General features: G+C 32.0%; 1 protein-coding gene across 1 annotated transcript in view; it reads left to right on the top strand.

The window, feature by feature from the left end:
• Positions 1–12,347, top strand: part of LOC117176026 (protein Jumonji) — a 44,934-nt gene that overhangs the window by 20,210 nt on the left and 12,377 nt on the right. The window contains exon 5 of the mRNA XM_033365991.1: positions 10,624–11,660. Coding sequence (XP_033221882.1) covers positions 10,624–11,660 — 1,037 coding nt within the window. The remainder of the gene's footprint in view (positions 1–10,623; positions 11,661–12,347) is intronic.

The following is a 12,347-nucleotide window of genomic DNA, read 5'->3' on the forward strand; positions in this document are numbered from 1 at the left end:
TCGTTCCCGTTCTCAAAGTAATTCAACCGGCTGAGAACTCTAAATCCTGAACAAAAATAGATTAATCTTCAACCAAAAAATTGTATTTTTAAACCAAAAACAATGAAAATTCTATCAAATTAGATGTAAAGTTTTTATTATATTGTAAAAATGTTTTCATTAAAAAAAAATGCAAAAATGTAATGTAAATAATCCATTTTGAACCAAATGAAATGAATTTTTTAACAAAGTAGTTCAATTTTGAACAAAAAAGAGAGGTTTTTCAACTAAAATGATGAATCATCAACAAAAAAAATTAATTTTAAACCAAAAACACTTAAATTAAACAAAAAATACGAACTTTCAACAAATTAGCTGGATACTGAACGACAACAGATGAATTGTCAACCGTATGATTTTTAACCATAAAAGACTTAACTTCTACAAAATTACAAGATTTTTCACCCGAAAGATGAAATTTCTAAACAAATGCTTGAATTTTTAACTAAAAAGAAATAAATTTTCAAGAAAAATAAAATATTTAAATTTTCAGTTAAAAAAATAAATTTTAAACAATAAAAAAACTATTTTTTAACTAAAAAGTTGTTTCAGTTAATGAGATTACTTTTTTACCGAAAAAGATGAATTTTCAACAAAATAGTTAAATATCCACCTAAAACGGATAACTTTACAACTTAAAATTGAATAGTAAAGTTTGCAATAAAAAAAATTTGAAACAAATAGAATCATTTTTAATTAAATGTTTAAACTTTGAATAAAACATTTTTTGACTAAAATGAATTATCAACGAAAAAAACGTTAACAAAGTAGTTCCACTTTCAACTAAAAAGTTCTCTACAAAAAATGTAATATTTGACATTTTAATCAAAATAAATTTTTATTTTAATCCAAAAACAGTTAAATTCATCCAAGACAAATTTTCAACTTAAAATTGAAAATAATTTTCAATTAATCACATACATTTTCAAAAAAATAGTTCAATTTGGAAATATAAGTTTTTCTAAAGACTAAAATGACGAATTAAAAAAAATCGTTTTCTACACTTGAATTCAACAACAGCAGACTAATTTTCATCAAATTAGTTGAATTCCGAATCAAAACAGATTAATTTCCAACTAAACAGTTCTGATTTTTAACCTAAAAAGATGCAACTTCTAACAAAAAAATACAAATTTTCAAGAAAAGAGTTAGTTTTTCAAAAAAAAAAATGTTAACAAATAAAAATATAATTTTCGACAGAATAGTTCAATTAATAACAAAAGAAATGAACTTTGAAGCAAAAGAAATTCTCAGATTTTCCCTGACATTCTCTGACGAGTTTTAAAATTACTGCTTTTTACTGACTTTCTGGAATTTCCTGACCTGTAGCAACCCTGGTTTACTAATTTCGACTGATTGCGAATCTTGGACGATTTTGTATGAGATAAGATAATTGTAAAGATTATAGAATAAAAGAAATATAATAATAATATTATTATTACTTTCCGGGCCACACACGAACACCTGTAACACGGAAGAAAAACAGTCATTATAAAATAGCCAAATTAACAATCATTAAAATAACTTTATTGTTGAAAAACTCATCACCGAACCTTTCAACTTTCAATTATTTTGATTCAAATTTTTTTCTAGAAAATCTAACCTAATTGCAAATACCGATTCAGAAGATTTGAAAAGATTTTTTGTTGGTGATACTGAAGAATAATAATGAAAGAAATAATATTCTCATTTATAAACAATTTTACGAAGAAAAATATATATTCGCGATCTAAAATTCGCATCAAATTTCTCAACAATCGCAACCTCTTATTCATCTCAATGTTTTCGAATAATTTACTTCATTATTCTAACCTCACTTTCAAATTTACGAAAAATTCGCCTATCGATTAATGAGTTTATTATTATTTTTTTTAATGTTGATTTTTTTTCAACTCACTGATATCCAATTTTCAGTTGCAATCCACATTTGTGGAATGAAAGTTTCGAGAAATCCTCTAACGACGAAAATTCCAACGATTTCCCGCGCGATCAAAAACAATTCTGAAAAATAATTTCGGCACCTTTCTGTCATGAGAAAACGCCCGAGATTTCTTGAAGTCACCCGAAACACGAATCTATTTTTTTCCAATACAATAATTAGTGGATTCATCGTCTAAAAAATAGCAAAAACCGCCGTTTAAAGGCTTATAAACTAACGGCCATTGTGAGACGAAATTCAGTGATTTCTGTCATTTTAAAAATTCATCTTTACGATTAAAATACACTTCGATTTTCCGAAATTTTTGCAAAAAATTATTTTTTATCGACTCCGTTACAAGAATTTCAGTGAGTTTAAAAAAACACGACGATAATCCCTTCATTTGAAGCCGAAAACTCGGAGCTCGATTCAGATTTTAGGAAGAGACGTCAAGAACCATCAAGAACTAACATCTCAAATCTCAGTGGTGCCAATGCAACGGAGCAAACGAATTTGAAATTTTTTAATGAGATTTAAGTTAGATTTTCTAGTTTCGAGTATTTGAATTGTGTTGTTTATTTTAACTCAGGACTTGTGAATGATGAAATTCGGGTGTTTTAATTGGTTAAATTTCACCGAAATATGTATAATCAGCAGGTTAAAGAATCATTATTTCAAATTTGAAAGAGAATTGAATTGAAGTCACGTGACTCTTGCAGCCATGAGAAAACCAAATACGGGCGGGAAAATTTAAAAGTAATAATAATTTTTTAAAATAATTATTCAAAGGTAAAGGTTTATTTAATTGATTACTAAATAACTTTCAGTAGTCTTTAAAGTGACAAATTATTTAAATCTAAATGCGACTAATAATTGAGGAAATTATACCGTAAAAATCTAAAATAATTTCTTTTATATATCACATTTCTAAATTAGGATTGGAACTTAATTTTAATTTTAATTAGTCTTCTGAAATTATATTTTCATTTCAAATTAACTTATTGTATCTAATATTTAGACACAATAAATTAATTTAATTTTTATGAATTCAGTATAAATAAAATAACAAATTCCTCTTTAACGTCCAATGTAAGAGATGCTTTAATATTCTATAAGAAGTGAAAGAGTTTGAAAAGTCCTGGAATATAGAAAAAGTTCTGGAAAATCTGAAAAAGTAATGGTATTTTAAAAAAAATACTGACATTTTTTATCGCGCATATTTTAAAGTGTTAATTATTATTTTAGTACTTTTGGGCAAAATTTAAATTTTTAAACTGATACGAATGAATTTTTTTACGAATAAAAATATTATTAATATAGTTTCCGAATTTTGATAAAAAATGTGTAATATTAATAAAAATTATTTAGAATTCAATAATCATTATAAAGCGCTCTGAACTTGCATTAGTTAATAAATAAACAAGTAATGGTTGGTAAATTAGCCTGCGACCAGTAGAATTTGTTTAAATTAAATAGAATGGAACGGATTGAAAAAAGTATACCTGCATTATTTTCAAATGTAAACCTCGAAAACCTGGAAGTCATGCAACTTTGAAATCGGGTTCCTGCAGCAACTCTGAATAGTCAAGTTGAATTAACAAATTCTTAGAAATTGAAAAAATTTGTAACCATTACTATAACCATAAAATTTGGACAATAGACTCTTTAATGTCTATTCAAATTTTAAAAAAATTCTTTTTCGAATGAATTCTTTGTTTTTTTTTTATTTCTAAGACATTTGTAATTTCAAATTTATTCTTCGAATTTGTAAAATCGAATATAAAAAATGAGTTTAATTTAATATTTGTTGCAAACTTGGACTGATAATGAGCTTTTAATTCGATTTAAAAATTTTGAAATGATTCTTAATTAAACTTTAAGAAATTAAATTATTAAGATATTTTTTAATAGTCTTGAAATTCATTCATTTATTTTAAATTGAAAGTCGTTCAAATTGAACAATATTCCATTTTTAAATCTTTAAAATTTAACTATTTTCACAAAAAGCTCAAAATTTACGTATCTTTAAAACATAAATCTTGATAATTGAATAATATCAATTTCTATATTTTCGAAATTCAAGAATTTTCGATTAAAACTCTTCACGATTGTAGAAAATCGAATTGTAAATCTTTAAAATTGAAGTGTGACTTTAATGTTTTGAACTTATCCAAATTTAAGAATTTTCTTCTTCACATCTCTACAATACCAACGTTTTCAATGTTTTTATTCTTGTTTGGTTGAAAAATCACCCTTATTGCTTGAAAATCATTTTTTTTTTGTAAATTCAGCTTTCTTCTAAAAACTCGTTTTGGCTTGAAAATTCAACTATTTAGTTAAAAATGTAACTATTTAATTATGTATGTATGTATGTATGTATGTATGTATGTATTTAATCTCTCCTTTTTACGGGTTTGAGGGCCTTCGCTCCCTGTACATATATTTACAATTCCATCCTTAGTCTAACTTAACTACTACTTATATTCTACTCTTTCGCATTACGTAGGATAAACAATAGTAACAGTAGTGATATTAATTCCTAAAATGAGCGAGCTTCCAGGGCTTCCGTTTCTTCTTACCATAAAAAAATGCATTTTCCACGATATTGAAAACAATGTTCGGTTTTTACTGTCCCTTTTCAGGATCACCCGTTTGGCTGTGCCCTACTCCCTTGCTTTCCCTTACTTCTTCCAATTTCTTCATCCACATCACTCCCTGTCCACTACCATCCAAGATCCATCTTACACACTGATCCACACTCAACTGTCTCTCTTTCTCTCGTGTACATCTCTCTAATACATATGCCCATGACTCCATTTCGTATTCACATACTCTGCATAAATTCTTCTCTTCATCCATTCAAAATATCTGCATGCTCTCACTCCTCCCATTCTGAACCGTACAACCCTACTCCATTCTTCTTCCTTTTTTATTTTTTTGCAGATATTGTGGTTCTCCTTGTTTAACCAATAGCTCTAACTCTGTGTCCTGCCACTCCATAACCCCTTCTCGAATATTACACACCCTTCTCATTTTTCTCCTTTCTACCTCCCATTTTGAATTTTCCACATTACCTCTCGCTTCATTGTTCCGAATTTCGCCGAAACATGCTTGTGCAATTCTACTTCCCTCTCCCCTTTTTAGCTTCTCTTCAAACCTCCAGGCTCTCTTAATTTGTTTAGTAGCCATATTTTCTCTTCCTAACTCTTCTTTTAACATATATCCTGGGCAACTCCAGCTAACCCCCATTACCCACCTCAGAAATCGCTTATGCATGTTCTCTACTTTCCTATGTTCCTTCCATCCCCAGATCTCCACACCATAACACAACACCGTCCACACCAACACGTCAAACAACCAGACCCTCATTCTCCAATCGTTCTTGAACCTTCTCTTTCCTATACCCCATACTTGGTTCATTACTTTACTCGCACATTCAATTATTTTCATCACCTGCAGCTCGTTTCCCCCTTCTGCCTCAAACCAAAAATCTAGGTAACAGAACTCCTCCACAATTTCCACTTTTTGTCCGTTCACCTTCCAAACGTAATTTATTTTGCTCTATTTCTGAAACACATCACCTTTGTCTCATCTACGTTCACCGTTAGCTCTTTTGTTCCCACATACTCTTCGAAGATTCCCATCATTCGGTTCATCCCCTTCTCATCATCTGCTAATAGAACTACATCGTCCGCGTATGCTAGAGAGTATAGTTTGCTATTACGCAAAACCGTCCCTCCTTTCCCTTTCTCCTTTAGCTTCTCTTCTAAGTCTGCCAATAGGATACTAAATAGTAACGGACTCAACGGGCACCCTTGCCTTAGATCTCGGCCTGTCCAGAAAACCTGCCCTTTTTTCTTTCCTATTTTCACCCTAATCCTGGTTTCAGTAAAAATTTCCTTTATCCTCTCCACCAACTTTTCCTCTATACCCCTCTCTTTCATTACCTGTCATAGCACTTTTCTGTTCACTGAGTCAAACGCTGCTTTGAAATCTACGAACAAAGCGACTAGTTTCCCCTTCTTTCTCCCCAAATTTCTGTTAACTGAATAGTTAAGTACATATATGTTGTCTATAGTTCCCATCCCTTTTCTAAATCCCGTCTCATTATGTGGGATATTTTCTTTTTGTTCTACCTGACTCTCCAACCTTTTTCTTATGATTTCTGCATATATTTTATAGCCGACTGACATGAGAGTGATCCCTCTGTATTCCTCTACCTTCTTTCCTTCCCCTTTCTTGACAAGCGGTACTACCAGTTCCGTCGTCCACTCTTCCGGCCAACCTTCCCCTTTCCATACCTTGTTGCAGATCTTCCACATCCCATCCCTAATCCCTTCTCCTCCAAACTTCATCGCTTCGTTCTCCATCCCATCTTCTCCCGTCGCCTTGTTTCTTTTTAACCTATTTATTGCCTCATCCACTTCTTCTCTTGTTATCTCGTTCCCTTCCTCCATTTCTCCTTGGACTATCCTACACTTTTCCCCTTTGATCTTATTTTGCTCTCCGCCTAATAGACCCTTAAAATAATCCGTCCATTCCTCCATTTCTATTTCTTCATTAAAGCCCTTCCTTTCCCCTCTATCCCTATTTATCACATCCCACACCCTACCTTCTTTGATCGCTTTTTCTACTTCTGCTTTATATTCTTCCTTTCCCTATCATATGCCGCATTCTTTCTTCAGCCAAGATGTAGTCTATTACTGTTGCTCCCTTTCCTATGAATGTGATCTCCCCTTCATCATCTCCTTTCATATTTCCATTGCATATAAACCATCCTGTTTCTCCAATCATGTCTAGTAACTTCCTCCCCTCTCTGTCCGTCTCTCTATGTTTGGAGTTCCTTATAAATGCCTCCTTATAACCCTCCCCCTTGTTCGCCAGTCCATGCATTTAAGTCCCCTCCTATTAAAGCCAATTCTTCCTTCTTTTCCTCCATCCACCTCCTTATTACTCTCCAGCCTTCCTCTTCCCCTCTTCTCCTGTATACACACAGCACCGCTATTTCTACTTTTCCCATTATAATTTTTCTTATCATTGTTCCATCCTTTTCCTCCATGTCCCCATCTTTTCTTCCTTTTACTGCTAATTCTTTTTTCACCCCTAACACCATGCCACCCATCCCTCTCCCTTTAACGTGTTCTTTTCTTGCTTCTTGCATTGTCCACACATAACCTTTCGGTAACAGCTTTTTTATTCCCTTCCAATCCTTCTCATCTGCCCAAGTTTCACTCCTCATAATCACATCCCACTTTTGTAACTCCTCCCAAAATCCTTTATTCTTGTTCTTTAAACCTGACGCATCCCAGAAAGCTATTTTCACGGTTCTCTCTTCCCTTCCCTCTTCTTTCCTCTTCACTTAGTTTCTCCTTTGCCGTTTGGAAAGCCCTCTGATTTATTTCTAGACTCTTTTTCGTCTCCCTTCCCCCTACCTTTCTCAAGACTTTTTCCTTTTTTCCTTAATTCTTCTAATTCTTCATCCCAGCACCATTCCTCCCCATTTATCCATAACTTGTCTCTCCCTATCCACACCATATGGCCCCTTTTCCTCTCTACCCAAGCCTTTTGCTCTATTTGCTATCTCCTTTTCCTCTCCCTCCACGTCAGATCTTCTTCAATTCTTTCCCTTCTTCCTCTCAATAATTTTTTTCCCTCCATAATTTTCTTTTTCTCCTCCTCACTCCCCACTTTTACTAGAAACATTCCTTCTTTTCCTTCCTTTGTCCCTCCTATTCTCTTGACTCCTTCTACCCTTACCTGCACTCTAATATCTCGCAAAAAATTTGTTATTTCCATTTCTCCTGTTTCACTCTCCACTTTTAATTCCTTAACTACTATGTTATTTTTCCTCTTTGCTCTTTCTTCCCCTTATAATCTTCTTTCGATCTCACTGAGTCTTTTCTTCAATCTTGCATTCTCACTTCGGACGTTCTTTTCATTCCCTTTATCTATTTCCTTATTTTCTGTCTTTTCCCCCATATGCTCATTCCTAATTTCTAGACTGGATACCCGTTCTTCCAACTGTTTTATTTCTCTAGATCTCTGTTCGTCAACCTCTCTCTGTCTATTCTCAATGCTCTCTAGCTTACCCCAAACCTTGTCTTTCTCCTCCTTCCAACGTTTATTCCATTTTTCCCATTTTTCTCTGACCTTTTTCACTTCCCCCCTTACATCGTTTCCCTGCCTATTCATATCCCTATTCATGTCAGCCAATCTCTTTCTTGTTTCCTCTCTAAATCCTTTAATGAGAACATCCAATTTTTCAAACATCCCCCCCCTTATCTCTCTCTCTCTCTCTTTCTCTGGTGTTTTCCTTTTAATTCTAACTCTCTTGTTATCCTGGTCCCTTTCTACCTCATCTTCCCCAGCCACTCTTTTCCTTTTTTCCTCCCCTTCACTGCTAGTCGCGCTTGCATTTTATGCCATTCGTCTAGAGTTCTGTTCGAACCCGCTGTTTTGTTGAGGTCATCTTTTTTGGTTGAAAAATCATCTTTCTTGGTTGAAAATTAACTTTTTTGTAGAAAATTCATCTGTCTTCGAAAGATTTGTCTTTTTGATTTGCAAATTGAACTATCTGTTGACAATTTGACTACTTCAATTAATTCGTAAAAAATGTAATTCTTTGTTGAAAATTTAACTAGTCTGTCATCCTTTTTCTTTGAAAATTTAACTGTTTTGTTTAAAATTTGTCTTACTGGATAGAAAATTCAATTTTTTTGGTTGCAAATTCATCTGTCTTCTATACGTTCATCTTTTTGTTTTGGAATATAATTGTTTGGCTGAAAACTCGACTTTTTGGGTTGAAAGTTCTTATTTATCAGTCGAAAATGTTTTTTGGTTGACAATTACACTATTTTATTAAAAATGAAATATATTTAGAATTTAAATCTTAGAAATGTAAAACAGTTTGGTATCTAGATCAATTTTATTTTAAATAATTGAGTAATCTATTATTCCCCTATTTTTGTGGAAAATCACTGTTTTTCCTGCTTGGAGAGCATAATGGGTTGTAAAGTCTCAAAATATTACAAGAATAGAATTCTGGTCTTTACATATTAATGGCCAAGGAAAACAAAAAATTGACCAAGAAAAAGTCAGGGGAAAGTCAGGGAATTTTGAAAATTAAGTATTCTTCTGAAAGATTGGTCTTTGCGGCTTGAAAATTAAATTATTTAGTTAAAAATTCAACTATTATGTTAGGGTCATATTTTTTCGTGAAAAGTTAAAATAAGTTGTTAAAAATTAGTCTTTCTGTATGGAAAATTAATCTTTTTTGGTTGAAAAATCATCTTTCTTGGTTGAAAAAAAAACTTTTTTGTTTAAAATTCAACTTGCCGGTTGGAAAATTCAATTATCTTCTGAAATATTCATCTTTTGGGCTGCAAAATTCAATTATGAAGTTAAAATACTGTGTTAAAAATCGAACTATTTTATTAAAAATTTAATTATTTTATTGAAACTTCAACTATGACTGTTTTGTTACAAATTTAATTATTTTGTTGAAAATTCGACTATTTTGTTAGGGTCATCTTTTGTTGTCCAAAATTTCAGTGTATTGTTAAAAATTCGTCTTTCTGGATGAAAAATTCAGCTGCTTTGGTTTAAAAATCATCTTCTTTGGTTGGAAAAAACTTTATTGTTTAAAATTCAACTTTCCGATTGGAAAATTCAATTGTTTTCTAAAATATTCGTCTTTTTGACTGGAAAATTCAACTGCTTAGTCGAAAATTCAACTACTTTGTTAAAATTCTAATTATTGTATTGAAAATTAAACTATTTTGATAAGGTGATCTTTTTTCAAAGAAAATTCAACTGTTTTGTTAAAAATTCGTCTTTCTGGGTAGAAAATTCATCTTTTTGGTAAAAAAATCATCTTTCTTGGTTGAAAAAAACTTTTTTGTTTAAAATCCAAACTTTCCGGTAGAAAAATTTAATTTAATTCTAAAAGATTCGTATTTTTGTCTGGGAAATTGGATTATTATTTGAAAACTCAAGTATTTTGTTAAAAAATTTAATTATTGTATTGAAAATTCAACTATTTTGTTAAGTTTATCTTTTTTGGTTCGAACTTCAACAGTTTTGTAAAAATTCGTCTTTCTGGATAGAATTTTTTTTTTTGGTTCAATAATCATCTTTCTGAGTTGAAAATATATTTTTTTTTAATATTGCAATTTCATCTGTCTTCTAAACATTCATCTGTTTGGCTTGCAAATTTAACTATTTGGCTGAGAATTCTACTTTTTGTGTTGAAAATTCCACTATTTTGTTGAAAGAGAATTACATTTCGACTTTAAATCTTAGAAATTTAAAACAGTTTGGTATCTACGTCAATTTTATTTAAAATAATTTATTAATCTTCCATTCTTCTGTTTTCCTTCAAAATAAAAGTTACAGATTAGTGAAAGCAGATTAAAATATAAATTTAAATGAAAATGGTATAAAAGTTGGTGTAATTATTTAAATATTTATTTTAATTTATGATTATAAATTCACATTTATCCTGCTTTAAATTAAAGCATATGAGCTATTTATGCTAGTTCAGAATAAATAAAATTTTAAGTATCCAAATATTTAAAAAAATGTAATTAAGGTTTATATCATTTAATATTAGAAAATGTAAAATAATGTTTCAACATACGAGTAATCCTCATTATCATTCTGACTAGGTCCCAAGGAAAGTCGAAGCAGAAAATTCTTGAAATCTGTTCACCAACAAACGCAACAACCTTCCCAGGAACAAAAGATCCAAACGAAGAGGCTCGTCTCGTAGAAGCTCCGACCTTCCACCCAACCGAGAAAGATTTTCAGGATCCTCTCGAGTACATCGATAAAATTCGACCCATCGCCGAAAAATTCGGTATCTGTCGTGTCGTTCCTCCTGGAAACTTCAAACCCGAATGCAAAGTCTCCGACGATATGCGATTCACAGCTTACAATCAATACGTCCATCGGATGCTCCACAGATGGGGACCCAACGTCAAAGAAATGATGGCTATCAGAAAATACCTAGCCACCCAGAGTATAACCCTGAATCATCCGCCCTGGATCGGAGGAATGGAAATCGACCTTCCCCATTTGTACCAAACAGTCCAAAGCCTCGGTGGCTTGAAGGAAGTGATCGAGAAGAAAAAGTGGCAGAAAGTGTCAGATGGTATGAAAATTCCCAGGTCAGCTCAGGATCGTGTCACCAAGTTGGACGATATCTACTGCAAGTATTTATTGCCATATGATACACTCTCCCAGGCGGAGCGAGACAAGCTCTTTGAGGAAGTTGAGTCGGAATGGAAGACCCGGGAAGCCAAAGCATTGCGGAGATTGGAAGCTCAGTCGAATGACAACGAGGAGGAGGAGGATGAGGACAGTTCTGATGAAATTGAAGAGTGTATTGTCAAGGGAAGAAATATGCCTCTGAATGCCTTCTATCGAATCGCCAGGAACACCCAGAGAATGTGGTTCTCGGAGAATCAGAGATCAGGCAATGAGGCTGAAGGAGCGTCAGCTTCGGAAGTTGAGGCGGCTTTTTGGAAGCATGTGGCTGAGAAGAAACGACATGTTTGTGTTCACGCTGCTAGTATTGATTCCAGCGGGAGGGGATTTGGATTCTCTGTTGCTAAGAATAGTCCTTGTGCGAGACATCCTTGGAATTTAAAGGTTCTGACTAATAATGCTGGGTCTGTGCTGCGAGCTATGGGTCCCTTGATGGGTAAGTTTACCGGAATTAATGGGAAATTGGATTCAGTGACCGGGATTTTTAAAACAATTGTTGACATGTCTAATATTATTCGTTGGAAATTCATCTTTTTTGTTTGAAAATATTTGAACAATTTGTTTGAAGGTTGAAGCAGTTTGTTGAAAAATCATTTTCTAATGAATATTCATTATTTTAGTTGAAAATTCATCTATTTGATTGATTTTTTTTTTCTTTAAAAATTACGTTTGGTAACTAAAAATTTAACTATTTCAGTTGAAAGTTCAGCATTTCAGGTGAGAATTCATCTCTTTCGTTGAAATGTTAACTATTTTGTTGAAAATTAATTTTGTAAACTAAAAATTCAACTGTTCCAGTTGCAACTTCATTTTGTTAACTAAAAATTCAACCATTCCAGTTAAAAATTCATTTTTAAACTAAAAATTCAACTTTTACAGTTGAAAGTGGAACTATTTTGTTGAAAATTAATTTGGTTAACTAAAAAAATCACTATTCCAGTTAAAAATTAATTTTGTTAACGAAAAATTCAACTATTCCAGTTGAACAATCATTTATTTGGTTTATAGTTGAACTACTTTGATAAAAATTAATTTTTTTGAATAAAGATTCCACTATTGCAGTTGAACATTCATTTTGTTAACAGAAAATTCAACTATTCCAGTTTAAAATGTATTATTTTAG

The sequence above is a fragment of the Belonocnema kinseyi genome, chromosome 7 (genome assembly GCF_010883055.1).
Source record: "Belonocnema kinseyi isolate 2016_QV_RU_SX_M_011 chromosome 7, B_treatae_v1, whole genome shotgun sequence".
In the NCBI taxonomy this organism is placed as follows: domain Eukaryota; kingdom Metazoa; phylum Arthropoda; class Insecta; order Hymenoptera; family Cynipidae; genus Belonocnema; species Belonocnema kinseyi.